The 23019-nt window shown below is 40.4% G+C and overlaps 1 protein-coding gene across 8 annotated transcripts in view; it reads left to right on the plus strand.

Annotated features, from left to right (window-relative positions):
- Positions 1–23019, plus strand: part of RABGAP1L (RAB GTPase activating protein 1 like) — a 249794-nt gene that overhangs the window by 192174 nt on the left and 34601 nt on the right. For 6 of the 8 annotated variants that reach the window (XM_031049980.2, XM_031049979.2, XM_005150184.4 and 3 more), the window contains one exon: positions 1739–1867. In XM_031049980.2, the coding sequence (XP_030905840.1) occupies positions 1739–1867 (129 nt within the window). Of the gene's footprint in view, positions 1–1370; positions 1485–1738; positions 1868–2849; positions 3035–23019 lie in introns of those variants that run through there. The other 2 variants (XM_031049983.2, XM_031049984.2) reach the window with 2 other exon arrangements.

Here is a 23019-nt window from a genome sequence, read left to right on the forward strand (position 1 = left end):
GGGCACAGCAGTGATGATTAGCAGTGTTGTGGTGGCACACCTCTGATGTCTGCTCATGCTATCCATTGTTAGAAGTACTGGATACCCATGAAAATACCCCCTTAACTTCTGTGGCTGTACCAAATTTGGTACATAACTTAAAATCCCTTCAAAACTCCTTCTCTCTTCCCCCCACCAAATTACTATTTTTGATAGACCCTCTTGGTAGGGGGCTGTAGCATTTTCAGCAGAAATGTGGAATATATTGAGCTAGGGTTTGAATATTACTGTTACATATATGCAGCACCATACTGAAGTTCAGTTTGCTTTGGGAAATACTGTGTCTGTACTTTGAGAAGGTCTTTTACATAGCAGACATGATTATTTTCATGTAAATAGACTGGTGATGCTAGTTTGCGGGGTGCATAAGGAGGATTCATAAATAAAAGTAAAATTTTATCTGCATTTCAGTGATAATTATATTTAACGCCCAAGAGAAACAGTAGTATAATTGAGCCTCATCTCTTGCATGTCAAAGGCTGCACGGTTTTCCCCAGTTCTCACTGTGTAGAGCCAAATCTTTGTGTTTGGCTGCAGTATGTTTTATGGAAAGACATCTGAAGATTTGAGACAGAAAGGATTTTGAGTGGTTGACAATATAGTTAAGAATCAAACTTTGAAACTGTATGTAGTACATATGCTGTGCATAACAAGACAAAAAATGATAGTATTACTCATGAGAGGGCAAATGATGCACACATCGAAGTGTTGGCAGTGGTACTAGAGCAATTATTTCAGCAATTAACCTTAACCAGAGGTACCTGTGCTGCTTCTGAGGTATCTGTAATAATACTTTGGTACACAATGCCAGTCTTCATGAGCCTAGTCATCTTTGTTCACTTTCTGGGTTAAAGATCTTGACATTCACATTTTTGACATGGTGTCCTAAATGTCTTGTCTGGACATTCATTTTCTGTGAACCTTTTAAAAGAGTACCAAGGCTTGGTATTTCATATCTGCTAAAGCTCTTGATGTAGTTCTTGGCAAATCCGAAGATGAATACATTTTTGCCTGTGAATCATATTACTCCATCAGTAGCAGAACTGGATTAATGTTGAATGTTTAACATTTTCTGACCTGCTAGGCTTGATACCACACTGAGAGGTACAGTGTTATGAGAGATGTAGAAATAAGCATGTAAAACATTTTCTGGCACAGTGTTCTTTGAGAAACTGTGTCACAGACTTCTACACATTGACTTGCTGATGCCTTTTATGAGTCATATGCATTTCTGCTTCTGCTGTTCATGTCTGCAACCATATATATCTATATATACATTGTCTTTTTAGGGCAGCATTATGAGAATCAGCAGTAGTCTAAAGCAGATGATCTCTAGAAAGTACTACAGATTTTCTTAGGCTTTTATTGTTTGCCTCAGTTTTGTTTTTTTCTTCACTGAGTGACATCTTGACAGGCTGAGCCAGAATCCCTTTCTTATCCTGCAGGTATAGAAAGATAAACTAGAATAATGTGTTGCAGTCCTCTGATTGTGCTGTTCTGCCTGGGATTCCTTGGATGTGCTTTAGCCTCTATTTTGTTTTATGAGATAGGAATTAGAGAGCTGATTTCAAGGATGACATTTTTTGAGCTAATGACAATACTGGTGTTTTGGAATACATTCAGTAAATGACAAATCTGGTAAAATAGCATGACTGCCATGTTTTCAGTGTTCACTGTAGTTTCCTGTGTTTAATTGCAGACCTCAAAAGAGGACCTTCTACAAGCTGATTTTGAAGGAGCTTTAAAATTCTTCAGGGTTCAGTTGCCCAAGAGATACAGAGCTGAAGAGAACGCCAGAAGACTGATGGAACAAGCCTGCAACATTAAGGTAAGGGTGGTCTTTGTTTCTTCTCATTCACCTGGATTTTTTACAGGAAAAGTAATGTGCAATGTTAAGAATGGCAGTAGCATGTGGAAAGGAAAGTAATGAAATCATTAGTTTATTTTTATATATGTTTGTATATTTATACACACATGCAGGCACATTTTATATTTAAAGAAAGTAAAGCTCTGAGGTTTTCCCTCTGTCTGCTTTGGTACAAGCTAAAAATTTGAAATAGAAAACTGATGCATGATCAAACTGAATTATCAGAACTTGCTAATTCATTAACTGATTATTATATTGGGGTAGAAACTTAGTTTTGTTTGTGTATCAAGCTTACCAAGACAGAATAACTTATGTTCTACCTGATCCAAGAAGGTGGTACTTTGAATATTTGGACCACAAGTATTGTGTATGATGAGGATGATGGGCAGTGGCTATAAAGTTCTCACTATGTCTCTTGAGTTCCTCTTAATTGGTGACAATAAACTGTCTTTTGGACAAATTTTTTCTGCTCTCTAGGAGTCAAACAGTTCTTACGGTGTGGTCTTTTTCCCTCAGAAGCTTGGTGGCTTCAGCCTGTCATTGCTGTCCTTTGTCTCTGTTTCCTTGTTGCGGGTGGTTCTGTGGCTTCCAGCCTGGCTTCTACAGATGATTAACGGATGATTATGGACTAGATAAGTGGACAGTGAGGTGAACTGAAACCTGGCTAAATTACTTTATTCAAATGGTTGTGATCAGGAACAGGATGTTCATCTGGAGGCCTGTCATTAGTGTTGTACCTCAGAGCTGATACTATGACCAGTACTACTTAGACTCTTCATAAATTACCTCATTGATGGAGCAGAGAGCACCCTCAGCAAGTATGCAGATGACACAAAGCTGGGAGGAGTGGCTGATAGACTGGATGGGTGTGCTGCCACCCAGAGGGACCTTGACAAACTGGAGAAACAGGCCAGCAGGAATCTTGTGAAGTTCAGGAAAGGGAAGTGCAAGGTCCTCCACCTGGAAGGAACAGCTTCACACACCAGTACCTGCTGGGGGCCAGCTGGCTGGAAAGCAGCTTGGCAGTAAAGGAGCCAGGTGGACCTTCTCCTCTACTCAGCCTGATGAGATACATCTGGAGTACTGTGTCCAGGCCTGGTCTCCCCAGGGCAAGACACAGCTACAATGGTGAGCATCCACTGAAGGGCCCTGAAGATTATTAAGGGATTGGAGCAACTCTCCTGTGAGGAAAGGCTGAAGGAGCTGTGGCTGTTCAGCCTGTAGAAGAGAAGGCTCAGGGGGATATTATCACTGTTTATAAATACTTGGTGGGAGGAAATAAAGAATAAGGATCTAGGCTTTTCTCAGTGGTGTCCAGTGAACAGGCAAGAGGCAGTGGATACAGAAATTTAAAAATAGGAAGTTAAAATTTTGATAATCACCACTAGAAGAGGTCCCAGGGAATGCAGGGGTTTTATATGAAGAGTAGTCGTCTGTCTTGTTGAATGCAACAAAATTTGTTTTGTTCAAAAAAAACCCCAAACAAGACCCTGAAACACTGAATTTTTTTCCCTGAATTGAGGCACTGTGTGTCTTTCGACTGCTTCTTGTCTGTATTGATATTTGTAGACTAAACACCAGATGTTTTTAGAGAAAGTATCGCCTAGTATGTGTGTCATAGTTTAAAACCCAACCACAGCCTCTCTCTCACCCCACCCCTAGTCTTTCTTTCCTTCTCCCCCCACCCACACTCCTGGAGGTGGGGAGGAGAATCAAAAGAATGTAACTCCCACAGGTTGAGATAAGAACAGTCCAGTAACTAAGATATAACACAAACCACTGCTGCTACCACCAACAGTAATAATGATGGGGGAAATAACAAGGGAAGAGAATACAATACCACCTGCCAAAATGAGCCTGACCCGGAAGAGAGAGAGCCCTTCTGGGGAACTCCCAGTTACCTCCCCGGGCATGATGTGCTATGGTATGGAATACCTCTTTGGCTAGCTTGGGTCAGGTGTCCTGTCTCTGCTTCCTCCCGGCCTCCCCTCCTCCCTGGCAGAGCATGAGGCTCACAAAGTCCTTGGTCAGAGTAAATATTACTTAGCAACAACTGAAAAACATCAGTGCTACCTGCTCTGTTCCCAGGCTGAAAGTCAAAACACAGCACTGCACCAGCTACTAAGAAGGAGAAGAATTAACTGCTACTGCTAAACCCAGGACAATGTGCCAAAGAGTATTTTCTTTAGGTTTCTAAGCTAATTACTGAGGCATGAAAACATGCAAATAGAATCATGGTGTGGCCAGGTTTCATAGTCTGGCTTTATCTTTTCCAGTGTTTCTTTTTATTTTTCCCCATATTACCACAAAATGAAACACGCATTTAATATGTAATAAAAATCCACCTCTCCTTGCTCCCCCCCCCACTTAAGCTCTAGCCAACATTGTTCCAGGGAAGTCAAGTGAAAAAATACTTGGTGTTTCTTCTCCTTAATTTCACAACTTTAAAGTTTAACTCATGAGTTCAAGACCTACCCCTTGGATTTTGAAGGTGATGCATTGGAAATAGTTTTATCCCATTTTTAAAACAAAAAAAGAATTAGCATCAATCTCTCCCTCAAGAAATCTCTGCAAATACAGAGGAAAAAGCTCCTATTGAAAATTGTGTATAAATTATGGTAGAGAATGTCTCATTCAATTAAGGATTAACCATGGTGATTATCCATAGTCTGAATTTCATTCATTTAACAGGAAGGAAATCACTGTGAACAAAGTCAGTGGTGATTTCCAGCAGGTGATTGTTGGGTAGTATTCCATGTTTTATGAATGTTTTGAGCTAATTCATACTAATAACTAATTCATATGAAATAATATAGTCTATGAAATTTCCGTTTGTGTTTGTATTTTGCATGTTATATGCATATATGCAGAGTTAGGGTCCTGTTATGTGGCATAGTAGCCACATAGGCTGTATGTGGCATAGTAGCCAACAGTTGCAGAATAAAAGATGCATTCACGTGGAAGAGACTGAATGTGTGAAGGCATCTGCTGAGACTCTTAAGGTAGACAGAGCCCAATATGGTACACATTTCTCAGCTCCAGAAAGTCAAACAGAGGAAAAAGACATAAATTCTCCAAGTATGGTGTCAGATGCTGGTTTAAGGGTTAGTGAAATTTAATGAAAAATTAGTTAGTGAAAAAGATGAAAAATTAGAGTTAATGAATATGGGGTTGTCCTCCTTTGTTTCCTGTTAGTTTTCTAATCTCTAGTGGCCATGCCTTTCATTTTCCACTGGCCTTTAGAGAGGGAGGGGCATGTTCCTCCTGTGTGGGTTCTCTCTTTGTAAGGTATTTCAGAGGTTTTTTCTGTCTCTGGAAGCTCAATTTGATAAACGAATGAAGAAAGAGCTTATTCTAAACTGATGAAGGTTAAGCTTAATGGTGCTATCCTGTTAAAACCACTAACACGTTCTACATACTCACTAAATCTGCCTCAACTGCCTTTTGCATCTTATAATGCAGTTTCTCTTGTAGAGATCTGTGTATGTCCTAAAGAAATTGTAATGTCCTTTGATTTTAATATAGGAAGCCTATCACCTCTATTCTTACACCTGACTTCAGTCAGGTAGTAGAATGGGAGAAAGTCAATCTCATTGGGAGATTTTCTCCATATGAAAAATTCCTGGATTGGCAGTTTTCAAGTGAATTTGGGAAGTTGTGCCCATTTCTCTGTGACTGTCCAGTGATATGTGAAAATGCAACAGAGTTAACATTCAAAATGAGTTACACTGCAGATCTGGCAATGCCACAAAGTTGGGTGTAGCAGACCAGCAGGTGGAGAGATCCTGGGAACTTAACTGTGGGTTTTCACCCCTTGTGCCTAGTGAAGGTGAAGAGAACACGTGGGATGGACTAGACAGAAACTGAGTAAAGGAACCTGCAGGGAAGATTTCTCTGATTATGGGGCAGCATCTGTAATGATACCTTCTTTTACGTGTCTCAGGGATTACAGCGACTCCTTGTCTAATCTTTTGTCATCATCAGTGGCAGGAAAGACCTGGTATATTGAAGTTCTTCTAATAAAAGCTTCTTCCTAGCCAGGTAAATCTCTCCCAGCAGATCCAGCAGTGTTACAAGGTTACTGCTCTCAGGACCTTAGGTGAGAGGAGCAAATGGCCTTGAGAAAAAATGTGTCCTTTTCAATGCAAAGTAAACACACACATTTTGTCACCTGTCACTGTACTGACAAGGTTATTGATCTCACCTGGGTGCATCCACAGCTGTGGCTTGCACCAGGACCTTTGTATGGCTCATGGAAAATAGCTCTACTAGTAGAATAAAAAAGAAAAGGCTGTAGCCTTTCTTTTTGAAGGAGCTGTGCTAAGCTTTTCTCATTTCAAAATTGTTCTTTGTACAATTTTAAAACAGATTTACTTCAATAATGTTGCTGGTCAGATGTTTTGAATACAGATTTTGAAGCTCGCACTTTATACCTCTATTGCTGATTCATCTGGAAGTAAATTTTTGCAGGGATGGTTTAACAGGCAGTTATATATATTGATTTATTTGAGTTTCAATAGAAAGTAGTAAAATAGCTCACTTGTTCTCTCTAGTGCATTCTGTCTCTTTCTGTTTATATGTATATATGTTTAGTTATCTAGATACTTTGGGTTTTTTTCTATTGTAAAAGGTGGTAAGACAACACAAATGCAACAGAAAAGCAAAGGAGATAACTGCAGAAAGGCTCTGAAACTGCAGAAGCCTTTTATTCATTTGATTCTACCAGTGATGTATCTAATTAATCTTCCAATATAAAAGACAGAAAAGAAATTGCTCGTTTATCAACTTCTCGAGAAAAGGCCAAACCAAATTGAAAATAATTGTGTTTAGATCTATAGAAAACCCTGCCATGCCTGTATGTGATTTCTTATTAACAGCCAATGATCAATTCTGCTTATTATGTCTGTGCCGTTATCTCTGAAGTGCAGGATCTAATTGTGCATGTAAGGAGGGTCATGTGTTTTAATGCCATTTTTGTTTTCAACTTCAACTTCCTTCTTTCTGCTTGGCTTTGTGGTATAGTGCAGCACAATGAACTGGCACCTGAGAATCAAATTAAAATGTCTGCAGTGGAATTGGACATTAAATATTATTGTAATCTTGGAAATAAGTGTTAACAGCGTAGAAAGTGTCATGCATTTAAACAAAGTTTCAGCTATGAAATATTTATTTGAACTCTGCATTTCTGGCTTTCCAGTGAGCAGACATATTGCCTGGTAGTAAGGTTTTATTTTCATGATGTTTAAGCATTAGTAAAACTAGTTGGTTGCTTGGATTTGGTTGGTTTTGTTTGTGGTTTGTTTGTTTGTTCACTTGTGCTGAGTTGGCATTGTAAATTAAATCAGTTATATTGTTAATTTTTATCAGCAGGGAAGGAATAGAATTTTATTCATAACAGCTAAATGTAATCCATTTTAACCATCTAAAGTAGTTATGCAACCTGACTGAATACAAATATTTTGGTGTCCTTGTAGTAGTTATTTGTTGACATATGAATGTGTGCTTCCAGGAGTAATGGCATCAACAATAGTGTTGAAGGTAAGGATCTTTAAAGAACTTACAAATGTTCGAGGTGGAAAAGTGGATAGAAGTCTTCATTGTCTGATCTCCAGTAATTGTATCACAGCATATTTCATGAAGAAATTTGCCACATTATTAGCAGTTTAATTTCAGAAATGTCAGGGGACATCTGAAATCTGCCCCATGGTCCAGCAGGCCACCTAAATTTGTTTTGTTCACCTTTGTGCAATCAGAAGCCATGGCTTTCCAGGATGACAGATGTTTTCCCGTTCAGAACGGAAGGAGGAAAGCATACTCAGAAGGTCTTTTGGCTTAAGCTTCTTGAATCTGGCTCTTTTCTCCTGGCTGAATAACAAACACTTCCTTTCTATCCTTGATACTGAAAATAGTACAGAGAGCAGTTGATGAAGGTAGCAGGGAGTCGCATTGTTTGACAGTTCTGTCTTCTGCCATCTTTGCCATGATTTATCTAAAATAAGTCTGCTCTAGGAGTAAAAGGAAATGAATTTTTTTCCCAAGCTGAGCTGGACACATTTGAATTGAAGATGCAGGTTGGCTGGAGGACTGACTAATCTCCTCTAGGGTGACACATTAAAATGTCCTACAAAAAAGTTTTCTGCCTCTGGTGGTCTGTATGCCAAGCAGTAGCAGTGTCTAGAGTTACTATTGTTAATGTAGTAGTCATCTTAGTTGTTCTTCAAAAGAGAAGATACAAACTTTCTCTTCCTTTGGAGGAAACAAACCCAGTAACTTATAACTGATTTTTCTGAGGGCCATCTTGAGTTTGAAAATGGAGAAAGACCCTGAAGAATACTATACCTTTATTTTTTAGAACTTGATTCCTGTGACCAAAGAAACTCTATATTCTCTCCTCTCCGAACAGCAGAGGAAAAAGCTCTGTTGTTTACTGGGAGTAAACACAAGGAATAGCATCTCTTTATTACTAAGTCTAGAAATCTTTGAATACATGTAGAAATGAATACAAGAATTTGGGCAGAAGAGCTTGAGCTGCATTGTGTCATGTTTGATCAGCCCTTCTTGTATATGTCCTTCTCAGAAATGCTGTGGTTACTTTGCATCTGCAAAAATTTAAAACTTAAGTTATTGGAAACAAGTCATGACTAATTTACAGAAAACTCAGGTAATCCAGTGCCAGTGTCTGTTGCATACAGTGGCTTGAGGGAAAAAATCCAAACAGCTGTGATTCATTCTCAGTGTAATGCAGAGAACAGTTGGGACCAGACATTTGTTTCATTTCATTTGTTGGTTCTTTTAATGAGATAACAAATTTTGAAGCACCATGCTATACTGAGACCTAAACTTTCAAAAATAAATGGGAGAAAAGAAAGGCAAAGTCTAACAATGTTCCCTTTACACCCCACCCCCAAGCTTTTGCAAGAAAACAAAGGCAAGACACTGGGACAGTGTCTTTATGCATTTTTGCTGGCATTTGATTTCTCAGGCACCTGCAGTTGAATTTCTCTGTTTTGAAAATAAGCAAACAAACAAAACTAAGTATAGAAAGATGGCCATATGCATTTTATAAATGCAGAGCTCTGCAGTGACTGTAGCTTTTAGAACTGAAGTCCCTATTAATAACTTTCCATTACAAACCCCAGGCATTATTTTTGCCATTATTGATGCTGCTCAAAGTTAAATTCAGTGAGTGGTTACTTGGCTCTTATCTAAGCAATATGTAGCTACTGGAGTAGAAGTTTAGCTGAGTGCTTCATAAGAGCAATATTCACATTTTTAGGATCTCCTTATCACTTTGCTTCAGGATTCTGTTTTCCTGCAGTTAATGACTTTTATTTTTACCATATTATAGCCTTGATTCTGTGTGGAGAATAAGTAGAGGTGTTTCATTTTACTTAAGAATGACAATGTGCTGGTTTGCTCTTTTTTGCAAATTTTTAAATATCATGGTGTTTGGCTGTTTTGTACTGCTTAAGTCTGAAATAATTCTTCTGTGAATTACTATTTTTCCATGCAGTACTGTGAACACCTGGGCAGAGAGGTGATTGCCACATCTGGCAGTCTCTCTTAGCAGTTCATTGCTGTTACTGGTATTTCATATGTGTACCCCCAGCCCTACAGGTGTACCTGATGAGTTGTGGAAGCCGTGGAGGGGATGACGGGTTCCTTCTCTTTGCTTTTACTTCCCCACATTCCTTATCTCTATAACAAAAGTTTAAAGGACAGGAAAAAGTTAAAAAGAATTATTACGGGTCTGTTTGCTGGGAAGCCATGACCATATATCTCAGTTTTTTATTCAGTTGTTCAAGCAGCAGAGGAAGATCAAGTCCTCATTACATTATTGTATATATCTATTATTCTTTCAACTTCCTTTGCTTAATTAATGCAATTTCCTCAACAATAATTCTTAAACAGTATTTGATTCCGCAAGGGAAATTAGTCAAAAGCCATGAAAAAAAAAAACAACAGAAAATCTCATCTTGAAGTAATTAATCAGCATAATAAATACTCTTTTAAATCAGGAAGTATAGGCATGAATTCAGCGTGCACAGCTCAGGCCCAAAGATGGCCTGTCAGGTTGAGTCACCCAGTTACTGTGACAACAGAGCTGCAAAATTTTCTGCTTCAAGAGCTCTCCAGCCCAGCTGCATCTGCACATTGCACAAACCTGGAGGGGGTCCTTATCACTGCTCTCCCAAATAGGAAATACACGTGTACTTCCACTAACAGAAGTATGCTGTGGTTGACATAGGTTAGAGAGGTTCAGAGGTTAAGACCTTGACACCCCACACCCCCCAGAATTAAACTGTAGCTAAATTTCTTAGTGGACTCAAGTGATTGTCTGAACAGCTGTTTTTTAATCTAATCAATCCTTTTGTTAACCCATGTCTAGAGCACAAGATCAATGACCTTATCCTGCATCCTCATGAGGAGCAATTTCGTGGCAGTCTGAGTAAGCCACCTGATTGTGCCACCTGGGATGCTCCATCTTCACACAGTAGGGAATATTGATTATATTTCAGCTAGTCAAGAGGAGTGGAAGAAATTGGAAAAGGATCAGGGCTTTGATTCCTCACTGCCTAATGAGAATGCTTTGTTTGAATTGCTCACATTGTCCCAGAGGTAGCCTGTTGCAACATGTTGTATTCAATAATCCTTTAGTCTTCTGATAAACCATATTCCCCACTTTGGGCTCTTTTCTTTTTCCATCGTCAACGATAGGTGAAAACTTTGTTATCAGGCTGTTGGTTTTGATGACGCTGCAATTTACCCGACCTGTCAGAAGTGAGAGAATAAGTATTTCAGCACCTTGTTATTGCTGCATTATTTTCAAATTTTAAATAGTCCTGAAAACAGTAAGTGCCAATTTCTTTTTCAGTGAAAGAAACAAAAGGAGGCTGTTGTGCTACTTTCTGGTGTCTGCAGAATATAGATCCCAGTACACAATTTTCTTCATTAGAGAAGCTCATCACAGACCATCATACTTGCATAGACCTTTATAGACACAAATACTGTTGGTCTTAATAGCAGCAGGAAGATCAGAGGCAAATTTGGCCCTCACTTCTCTTGTAGCACAAAGTAAAATTTAAGTTTGTATTACAATGAACTTCCTTCAAGCACAGCATGAAGCAGAGTGAGTACCTCTCTGAGGAGGAAGGACATTTGGTTAAGAAAGCAGCATCTTTCTTGGGACAGTTTGTGTTTCCAAGCAGGACATTCTGACAGTGGGTTCTTGCAAAGGCAGTGACTTTCTACCCAGGAGAATCGGCTTTTGCAATGTGTTTGTTTGTTCTGCCCTAAGCTGCCCTAGAGCCATCTTCTCCAGCAGCATGACAACACCAAGCACTTCAGGATTTGATAAAAACATGCCTGGTCAGGGTCAGGAGCAGGGGTGTGAATGGGAAGGAGGCAACTGCCTGGCCTTGGTAATCCTCAAAAACCTCGTGCTCTTGCTCTCCAGCAGCAGAGGACATCCCAGCCTGAAGAGAAAGGGTTCATCAGAGGCACAGCACCAATTGCTCAGGTGAATTAGGAGGACAGGTGGCTGTGGGCCGTGCCAGGGTCCGTCTTGTGTTCTGCTCACTCTCATTAACCTCTGTCCATCAGGCAGCTTCTGCAGCAGAAGCAGGCTGAGGTCCTAATGGCTGAAGCAAGCAGGAAATGAGCAGCACATTTAGAGATCCAGTGCTGGGCTGAGAGCTCAGGTGAGGACTTGTGGGGAACCTTGGCTCCCCTGGGAACACCAGTGTCCCTCTTTATTTTCCTTCCATCTTTCTGTGTTATAGTATCCACAAAATGTCAGTAACAGTAACGTCTTTTAGAAGGACTTTGTCACAAGCAGTGTTTAGAGGCTTCCTGTTTAAACAAGGGAACTAGTTACCTATATGCCTTGTGGATTTTCAACCTTTGATCCATCATACAGGAATTTCATACAAGATGATGCCCCATCCCTGGCAGTGTTCAAGACCAGGCTGGACAGACAAAGTCTTGGGCGACATGGTTTAGTGTGAGGCATCCCTGCTCATGCAGGGTGGTTGGAACTTGATCTTAAGGTTCTTTCCAACCCTAACTCTTCTATGATTCTATGATTATATACTATCACAGAAATCTGGGACAAGAGGAGAGGTGGAAAAAAGTGAGGCATGTTTTTGAGTCTCTGATGTAAGGGATTTCACGTCTTTATTCAACAATGAGGGAATGTGAAGAACGAGCAACTGTTTTTAAGGCTTATGGGTATGGGTTTTGTGTTTGTTTGCTTTTTGTTGCTTTTATGATGAAAGTGATTTATAAGGGTTAGCAAGAGGATAAAGATTTCTGTTCTGTGGGAGGCTTCTCAGAAAGATCAGTAATGATGACTCTTAACTTTTTAATGTGCTTTACACTACACTAATGGACTGAAACCAACATTTTATTCTGAAGGCAAATTTGTTGATACCAGCAAACGAAACTTGGCTGCTATGGGAGTGAAAGGAACAAACAACGCACTGTAGTATAGGAAAGTATCGAGCTTTTATTTTTGTGACCCTGTCCAAATAGGGGGTAATTACAACATAATTCAATTCTGAAAGTCTGGAAACCGTGACAGTTGACAGTGAGTGACATTTTAAGAGAAACAAACATATGTTTTAGTACATCTTCTCTTTCAGACTCCTAAGTATTGCTGATTGTATTTGCTCTTCCTGCTTCCTTTTTTTTCCACTCTTAATACATGAGCAGAATGCAAGATTTAGGCTTGTCTGCACCATCACTTACTAAAATCTCTTTCCCTGATAATTTCCTGTTTTTATGATCTTGCCTGGCTCTGCTTTTGTGCTTGATGTGTGTCACAGCCGGGCAACTGCCCCATCTGTCTGTCCTGTGAAGGGAAGGAGGCACTTCTGCATTCATCCATCTGTATCTTCCCTTTCTAACCTGCGCTGCTAGCACTTACAGTACCAGGGTGGGGGAGCCTGCAGTCTGTCTATGCTACACTGAGCCTTGAGCCTGGCATGTACTAGTGAGCCAGCTTCAATAGGTGATGCACACAGATACCAGCTGCGTAAGCAATAGCACTTCCCTGTAAAATGGGGCTAAGCACTGGAAAATATGAAATATTGGGTCATAGTTAACCTTTTAAATAAAATCCTGTGTGGTGGAGAGTGATATAAGCCAGTTGCTGTATGCCTGGTAGTCAGTGTATTTGTATTAATAAAGCAGTATTATTTAATCTCTCTGGGGAGATTAAATTCTAGGTTGTACACCTGCAAGGACTCATTTAGGAAAATGAAGAATAAAATTCCTTCTGAGTTTTGACACACAGTCTTTGGTTCTTGTGACCTAAACCAAGACTGTGTCCCTTCAATCACTTATTTTCCACAAGTTTAGGGAGCACTAACAGTTTCACCAGACACTTGAGTTTCCAAATACCCCAGGGATGAATATTTCACAGAAACTCTGTGAAGCAGGATTTTATCATCTCCCATTCAGAGAAGGAGAAGCTGAAGCAGACAGTGCAGCTGTATGTTCAGGCACAGCTAACTCTGGTTATGAAAAAAGGAAAAGTGTCAGGTTATTTTAGGTTGAGGCACTTCTCCAGCAAGGGAATCACATTGTTTCCCAATTAACTGTGTCACCTATAGGTTGTTTTCTTGTGTACATGTAATAGGAATATCTCAGGACAGTCAGTTCTCTCTCTGTGTTTCTTTCCTCTGAGATGTCTTATACCTTTGATAGATTCACTTAATAGGCTCATTAAGGAAATGGAGGGCATCTAAGTGTTTGCTACATCAGTAAGCTTCAGTTGCCTTCTTTTGAACCCCAGACAAATAGGAGAGCAAAATATTGCCAAAGGCGTCTCTGTGTGCAGCCCCCAAGGACCCAGAAATCATTCTGAAAATTATGAAGATCGAAAACAGCCAGTCTGCTCTACAGAATGCAGTTTACTGCCTACAGGACTGGTGATGGGTTGTATACACTCCACCCCAGTCACAGATACAATTAAGGACTGTGTTGGAGCACTAAGGAGGATGAAATGCAGTTTCCACGCTCCAAGCAACTTCAGTTCATACATAGGCCCCCAGGCAGGTCTTACTCTGTTTCTGAAGTGCCACGCAAATAGAAGCTGTTCTGTAAATAAGAAGTAAAATAAGTTATCAGTGCTCTGTGTGTGTGTAAAAGCTAGGGGAAAGGGACACTATGTTTTCCCTTTCCTACTCCAGTTTAATGCCTGAACAAGCCACTTAGCATCTTTCCTGACCCAACCACAGTCCCACACCACCTTTCAATCTATCATGCGCCATACAGGTTCCTGGTTGTGGCTTCCTGCCAGAGACCAGCTTCACACACACTTAGCAGTGGAAAACAAGTAACTGGTACAATCTGGCCCCATATTAAATGACCCAGAAAAATCCTTCATTCAAAATTCCCATTTCAGTCTTCCATCAAATGTGTACGTGTTGTTCTTGCTATTCTCATTACTCAGTTCTCTTTAATAGCTGTTGTCTATATAATGATTCTCTGTGTCCACATGAGGTTGTTCCAGACGGCTAGAGAAGCAATATAGTTTAGAGGAATTATTTGGCTAGAACAAGTGGATCTGTGCTGTTGAGATTGAGTTACTCAAAAGAGTCACGGGGACCAAATTCCTTAAGTGAACGCAGAGGTGGCATCGAGATATTCTAGACCTGAAATTGATGAGGAAATATATTAGATAACTCTGCAACTGAAAACATGGTATGTAGTCGGGGGCACTAATATAGCAAGGGTAGTCTGATATGATTGGGTTTGAGCTATTTAAAATCGTTAATAAGTAATTAACCCATGAGGTGACTGTAATGGACATAATTTTTTCGAGACTGAATTATTAACTTGCCAGGCACGCTTTGGAATTTAATCAGTACCCAGGCAGGGCAAAGCCCCTTGGCTGTGTTAATTAAAGATCCGCAGCACTCAGGAAGCACTCCTAAAAGATGCCCACTGTATCAGATTCACCAGTTAATGCTTTTCTCCTTGCTACCACTCAGAGGCCACCTCCCCAGTTTTACATTCAATTTGTCTTTTGCTGAGAAACTGCTAATTTCATGCTACTTTATCCCTGCAGCAGCCAGCCTGTTGCTAAGCAACCTCCAAAATGCTGAAGGGGCCTCGGTTTAGCTGCTTTTCTGCAGCCCACCCTCATTCGTATTTATTTGCTTTTACAAGTTATTTATTTATATAGCAAAACAGATAGTTTTTTCATAACATGGAAGTAGAGCCATAAGCCTCCGTGTTGCAGCAGGGTGCCTTTACTTGCATAGCTGTTTGGCCTCTCTCCAGCATCACCCAGTACCCTCTTCACTGACGTTTCTGGTCATCAGCTGAGCAAACTCCTTATGATATTTGCCGAGCTCGAGTGGCATCCAGGAGTATGCCGGAAATATATCTCAGAGGCATAGCTGGCCATGGACTGCTGTGGAATCTATTTGGTCCCAACAGTCTCTGATGGAAGAAAGAAAGGGTCAGAACAAAGATGGCTTTAAGCCATTTTTGTGCTTACTTTATTTCTGCCTGCTTTAACTTCAGCTGTGTCCCTGTTTCAGGCTTTTTGTTGCCGAACTAGATCTGCAAAGGTTATCCTTCACCTGCCCAGCAATGCTGGAAAAACCTTGCTGTAGAGGCCGTTCTACAGGAACAACTACATTTTTGAAGGGTGGGGTTTGAATCCAGGCCAGGGCACAGATTTGGCCTAAATTGTATCAAGAGAGGAGCAGGTTGCTGATGGAGTGTTTGGTGTATAGATAAACTGGCAGGGCATTTGTAATGGCTGCTGGCGGGTAGAGGAAGATAGCAAAAGTGTAATGAAGCTGCAACTGTGCTGCTTGTTCTAGGTATGCTTCCAAAATGGGGGAATATCAAAGTGGTTTGTGGGTACTATTACATCCTGTTCTGCCAAGCAGAAAATAAGGACCACTGTTTTGAATCACTTCTCACAACCAGGAAAGCATTAAGTGGATGTACAGAGCCTGGCTGTGTTTGTTGTGATAGCACTGGTCACGTCAGCACTGGTGTTAGACTGCGATGATAACTTTAGTGAAAGAACTGCCACACTCTTTAGTAAACGCTTCAGAAACAATTCAGATGCTTTCACAAGCTCCAGTTTTTTACATCTTTACTCCAGCACAATACTGTAGCTTGAGAAAAGGGGGATAGATCCTGTATTTGGAATGAACAGGTACCAAACTGTCGTCCGTCCCCCACCCCTTCCTTTTAGTTTCAGCAAGCAGACACAATATACATGAGCTGTGTCTTTGGAGTACACTTTTCCCACAGCTGTTGCCTTTTGGGCTTCTCCTTACTGTGTTTGGCTGCTGCTGCTGAGTGGTAGCTTCTCTATCTGCAGTAGTTTTTGTTGAAGGCTTCTTTTTGATAGGAAAATAATTGTTCTGCTTTGATGATCCAACCACTACCTGACCCCCTCTGGAGAAGAACAGAGAGAAGCACCTGAATGCTTAGTTTTGTACATGCAGTCCTGAAGAACAGGGGTTATGCACAAGGTCAAATGTAATTTTTTTACATCAAAGTGAGATGAAAAAGGTGATGGTTTAAGTCCAGATTTAATTTTCCCCTTATTTGCTTCAAGCATTTGATTTCTTATTTGGAAAAGTATTTCTGAGTGTGGTTTGGCATGCTCATTCTGTATTACGATTTTTTTCAAAGTGAACTCTTGGTCTTCTTATCATTTATGATGTGTCTGTCACCGGGATGTCCACTTTTTATTTACATTCAGAGGAGCGCTGATTGTAAAACCTTTGCTGACCTGCACCTCCATGTATTTTTTTAAAATGGTTAAGATTTCACAAGCCAAGTTGTGCTGTTTGTGATAGTGTGCATGTTTTGGTGCCGTTCTTCACATAGAACTCAGAAATGTGCTAGGTGTTTGGGCAAGTATTTAAGTTATCAGGTATTTTTTCAACTAAGTTGTGAAAAAAACACAGGAGACTTATTCCAGGGCATACTGCCCTGAGAAGTTGTTTCAGAGACACTTAAAAAGATTGAATCAGCCAATGTTGATTTAATTAACTGAAGACATGAAGAAAAGGATCTTTCATATAGGAAGATGTCAGGTATTTAGGGAGTAACAGATGATAATTAACACCCTGAATTACACCCAGAGGCAGGCAAGAGGCTAGTATGGGTGGGTATCTCTGTTTCTTGTGGCTCTTCCCACCTGATGTACTCTAGAACCTTCAGAGCTCTGGCAAAATGTAGGGTGGTCTGCAGTGCTGAGAAAGGATAAATCATACTTAGGCTGATAAAGGCATTACAGGAGACATAGCTGCCTAGGGCTATGTCTGATGACTGGCTTGTGCTGCAGCCTGGTGTACTATCTTCAGTAGTGTTGGGCCTAGCCAGCTGTATATACCCTGAAGTTCTGTAACTGTGAAAGATCCAAGAAGAGCACAAGAATGCAAGCATTACTGATAAAGGAAGCACATGTCATATGTTCCTAATAGGAAAAAAAAGGGAACAAAAATGTGGTATTGCCCACAAAATAACCTGAATGTTTTGAAGTGTACTACTGATAACAGGCTGCCAAAAGAGACACCAAGTCAGGGCAATCAGTCTTAACCTCCCAGTGAGCTTTTTTTTCTTGCTGCTGTTATACTTCATTATGAGAGATAAGAAAAGTCTGACTCAGATGTTTCTGGTCTTTCTCAATTTCTTAGACCTAAGTAGTGTTAACGAAATTATCTTTTAATTCTTATTTTTCCCCAAGACAGTTCAGTAGAGATACGGTCTGTCTCAGTAATGTTAATAGTGTGCAACATCAGGGATATGCTGTGTCACAAGAATCACCAGTACGACTCATTCGTTTCACTCTCCATAAAACTGGGGGAGCCCAGTCAATGTACTGCTAAATCAATTGCCAGTCTCAGGAGTGTTTCTGAGTCCATGTTTAATTTTCCAGGAATTTTCTGTTATTTTGCAGAACTGTAAAGAAGTTCTGCAATGAGACATACCTATTGAAGAAAAATATTGTGTTGCTTTCCAACAAACAACCGTCATACAGCTGAGAAAGGTCATCAAATCCTTCACCACTTTTAAAGAATAATTAGTTTTAACGAATAATAAGAAGCGGAGTTATTCTCCTACAGGTGCATCTGTAGCCTTCCAAACCATTACATAGGTCACATATAGACAGCAATACAGTTTTTCTTTTTCACATTAATTATTAGTTTGTTATCAGTTGGTTTATTTTTCTTCATTTTCAGATCAGCATCTTATTTACACCATTAAATTAAATGGTTCAGTTCACTATTGTTGTAGGCAAAAGAATGAAATCATAGGGCTTATTCTTGCAGTCTCCAAATGAATGAACAAATGCAGTCACTGATTTTCCGCCTGTTAATTTGAACTGTAAACACATGATTGAAATTTGATAGATGGTATCCTTTCTGAATACCAGTGGGTGGTGGACTGAAGCTGCTGCCTTGTTCATAGCCAGCATTGAAACTGAGAGAAACAAAAGCATGGTATCTCTTTTCCATGCTTATAAACCAATTTTTTCCATTTTTTAGCTTTTTTTTTTTCCTCCTGTTTTGCTTAGAGTATCGACTTTTCCAAACAGTGGAAATAATGATGTTGCTGATAAAAAAGTGTGCTTTGGAAATACATTGAGGAGTTTTATGGTGGTAGAAGCCTCTTTTTAGAAAGTTTTTTTGTGAAACATCCTAAATTTTATTGCATCCTCTGTTTTAATTTGCTTGCTCTTGTGGTTTTTATTTGTTTGTGGGGTTTTCTTAAAATCAAGCAAAAGTTAGCTCTCATTCATTCCAGCACACTGGGAGGGAGTGAGCTTCGCAGGAGCACAGCCCTGGCACACATGGCAGAAATACTGACCTCAGCTTGAGTACTACATTGTGCCCAGCTTGAGCACATGGATACCAGATAAAAATGTTTACTTGCCCTGTGGGCAGCTGTGCTAAGCTGGACCAGTTCCAGGGGGGTGGTGGTGGTGGTGGTATTATTTTTATCTCTTAGATGCATAGAGACAGTAATAGTAGTAATAAAGACCTATAGTCCAGATTTTAAATAGAAGACAAACTTGGAAGAAGACAAATGGGGAGAGTAAAAAAGTATATGGAAATATCTTTGGTCTCTGGTGTCTGAAGAAATAACCTCATTATCATGTAGAGAGTTCTTTGGCAACTTCTGGAATAACCTGCCTTCTCTCCCACTCCATACATTTGAGCTTCTAAAATAAGCTTATTAACAGGCAAATCAAGACAGGTTAATCTTTAAATCGTATGTAAATACAGAAGCTTTTCTCACTGTGGTATATTGAAGTATTAAACATAGATGCAGATTTTCACAGTAGGAGCCTAGATCAGCACAGTTAAGCACTGAAATAGTTTGTCTCTCAAATCGTCTTCTGAGAACAGAATTTGCCTTTCACTGCACTGTATGGTAATGAATAGGGATTTAGCAGCAAAGGATTATGTGAAGCTTAGATTAGTGGATGCCACTGGTAGTCTTACACAGCTGATCGGCTTGTACAGCCCTGAGCTTCTTCCTGCTCTGGAGCTGACCTGTACAAATTCCAGGGGAATTTGTCCAGGAGAGTACCAGAGATTTAGTTGCCTTCTGCCTTTCCCAGACAATGGATTTCGTGTCAGATGCTTTCTCTATCATGTTGCAGTTAATCATCTGTGGTATAAATGTATATGAACAAGAGCTGTTTTCTGGACTCTCTTGGCTGCGTTCAGTCCTTTGACCTCCAAGTTAATGCTTTTCTTTTTCACTCCAGCATTGTGGGACACATTGTTCTCCTGGAAAGTGTCAGTAGTTTGTACTTCTAATATATGAAACAATCTCATTTCAGAGTCTTCAAGCATGCCTCAGTCTAGATCGAGTCTCACAATCAGTGTGACTTCTATACCTCAGCTGCTGATATAGCTTGGACTAGTCTGTCTGGTTTAGCCCAGTTTATCTAACACGGTGTGTCATTTCCTGCTCACCTGCATCATTTGAGTCTTCATTACTCTTTATCTCATCTTCCAAGCAATCATACTGTGGATTTATTTTTGCTTTGGGAATATGCCATTACTGTTGTGCTATTTACACACAGAAATGCCTCACCTTTTCCATGAGACTTCTGTCAGGGGTTCCAGGTAGAGCACATGGCCACAGACCTTTCTGGGGCTTTGCCGTGGTGCTTCTGGGGTACCAGCACAGCAGCCCCTGCCTCATCATTGCACAGTAGGGTTTGTGCCTAGCCAGCTCCAGTGGTTTTGATGGACAGAGGATGTGCTGTGGTCCTGCCTTTCTCTTATTTAATTACAAGATTTTCTCATAGTAACTCTCCAGCCTTTTGTTCATTCTCCTTTTTTTCTCATCTCAGGCTAAAAGTCAGGTACAAAGTAACCATCAGTAAAGATACTAAAATCTGATGTAATACAGGGAGCTTCAGAGAGGTCATCCAGGTAAACATGTCATTGCGCTCTTGATGTGCAGTATGGCTAGTTCACAAGACACTTAACAGCATTCTGGAGAAGACTTGCCAGACAACTTTATAAAAATCACAACAATAACAATACCACTTATAATTTTGCATTTTCCATTAATTTAGCCTTTATTAATCTTCCTCTGGGAGGTACATAGAACTGTTAACCCTCTTTGGGGTGGGAAAGAAAGGTACGGGGATAATACCTTCTTTCAGAAAGAAAGTTGTGTGTGGGTTTGGAATGAAAAGGCCTGGGTCCTGGGCCCCAGTGAGATTCTCTTCATGTGATGGATACTATTTAATGTGCTAGTTGATGTTAAGTGATATCTTTTGTTTGCTGATCATATGCTGTAAATGAGAAGACAGTAGACCATGGGTGAAGGTAGTGATACAGATATATATTTGCTGTATGATTATCATTTGTATGAAGCCTGAACTAAGTCTGTTACTCTGATGAAACTTTTGCTTGATAAAATCTGGCTCCGCTTGCTTGTGGGCAATTTGGGTGAAATCCCTGAATCAAGCTATACTGAAACCAGGCCAGAAATCCATATAAATAATTGTAAGTGTAAAGCATTTCTATGCAGCTGCTGTGCTAATTTCCTTGACAAATATGCTTGAGCCCATTTTGTTGTTCTCAATACCAGTTGAAGTGATAAATGCAACAAGTTTAAAGTGCGTTTCACAGGTAGTGTTGGGTTAGGATCAGTTTATAATAGAGCTTAGCTCTCAGTGGCATTTGCATGGTCTAAATGCCATACAAACATTTTTTCAGTTGTTGGATCAATAGCCTGGGGGAATATATATCAAAGACATTTACAGTGGCAAACCTATTGTTAATGTTTGCACCTTCAGCAGCTGAAGGGGCCTGTTTGTATTGTTTCGGCTCTGAGGGCATAGATTCAGGAGACACTGGCCATGGCCTTGGACAGGTGTAGGAAGGTCCTGGGGATATATCCTGCTTTTGAACTGCTGCCACCTCCCTCAGCTGTGGTGTTTATGGGGGTCTGCCATCACTGAACTGGGAGGAGATAAAAAATGGGTCCCCAGAGAGAAGGAGTGAAATATGAAATGGGTGGCAGAAGCCTGTTGGTTTCCAGGAAATTACACACTAAGTCTGCTTAGGAATTTTTGCCTTTTCGCTCTGAATGATTTCTGTAGGGCTTTCTGCAGTGCAAACTAGCATGGCCCCACTCACAGTGCATTAGGCTGAAGCACCCATTGGCATGTTGTGGAACTCACCAGTACCACACCCTGCAAACAGGGGTAAAAAAATTCCCTATTTTGCTAAAATAAAGGGATGGGGAAGTAGAAAACATGCTCAGCTTTGTTCTAAACCTCAGTCAGTTATATTGGGTTTTGCATACAGTGTATGCTCTGAATAAACTGTAAAACCTGTTCTACAGTATACAGCCAAAGGCAAGGATGTCCAAAATCTCACAATAAGATTCAGTATTCCTTTTACTTAGCGGCAATACTGATTCAGGGATGTCTGGCTCTTTTCTTGTTCCTCTCCCTCACTGCCTCCATCACCTGTCAGACTGTAGCTCTTTGCAGAGCCATGCAGTAACCTGCACCAGTAGTTTGGACTGCTCTGAGCCCTGTGCTGCCTTTGGCACTGGAAAAACATAGGCAAGCAAAATCATCCCAACGGTAATGCAGACTCTTGACAGACAAGAAGGAATTTCATGAAGCAGGATACTTGTGCTGTACAGTTGACATCTGAAGGAAACTCAGCTGAAGAAAGGAAATAATTTCTAGTGCCTTTAGAAAGTGGTACCGGCAGTGTGGAAAAGAAATATGAAAACATAAAGTAAAAATGTGTATTTAATGAATTAAAAATCAAAAAAGAGTCATGAGTTAATTTAAAAGGCTGCAAAATCCTCTGGAATAGATTGGGCTGAATAATAAGTATATACCTGTAGGCTGGCATCCCAGCTGCACTATTGTTTAATCTTCTTCAAGTTCATATCATTTTCAGGAATCAAAATGGGCGGATTTGTTTTAGGCAGCTTCATGCCCTTGTTTAGCTGCAGTTTCAAGTTAATGTAAAACCTGAAATGCAGCGCGAGCCTTAATAACCATCTCTTTGAGAAGCAGAACAAATACACCGAACAGGATTAATCGAGAATGTGCTTTTAAAAATACAGGGAGTGACCTTCAACAGGTTGGGGAGCTATTGGTTGGCCTGCTCTTCCACCCTTTGCAGTTTAGGAGTGACACTAATTAACAGTTTTGCATGGGACTAGGTCTTTGTGTGGCATGCGGCTGATTTGGGTAGGCTGGAAGAAAGGGATTTGGGTATTTTGGTATATTTGGTACATTCATTTTAATACATAATGAAGCACTGAATAAATTTTTAAGGGTTCCTCTGCCTTTGCACTCACTTTGCTGTTAGTGCTTTTCTCAAGACTAAAGGCTACCAGGATGATAGCACTGCCCTCTTTTATTGTGTGTGCTTACAGTAAATCATTCAGGAGGCAGGCAACCTAAAATGAAGATTCCGAAATTCTCAGCTTTTCCCTACAATGGGCTACACATTTACATTGGGGGGGGGGGGGTGCATGCCAGCATCACTGGTTTGTCAGGCGCGCCTCTGCCTCAGCAATTCCAGCCACACTGACCTCTGCCGCAGCTGGGAGGGAAACATTCACTC

This window comes from Melopsittacus undulatus, chromosome 6 (assembly GCF_012275295.1).
Source record: "Melopsittacus undulatus isolate bMelUnd1 chromosome 6, bMelUnd1.mat.Z, whole genome shotgun sequence".
In the NCBI taxonomy this organism is placed as follows: Eukaryota; Metazoa; Chordata; class Aves; order Psittaciformes; family Psittaculidae; genus Melopsittacus; species Melopsittacus undulatus.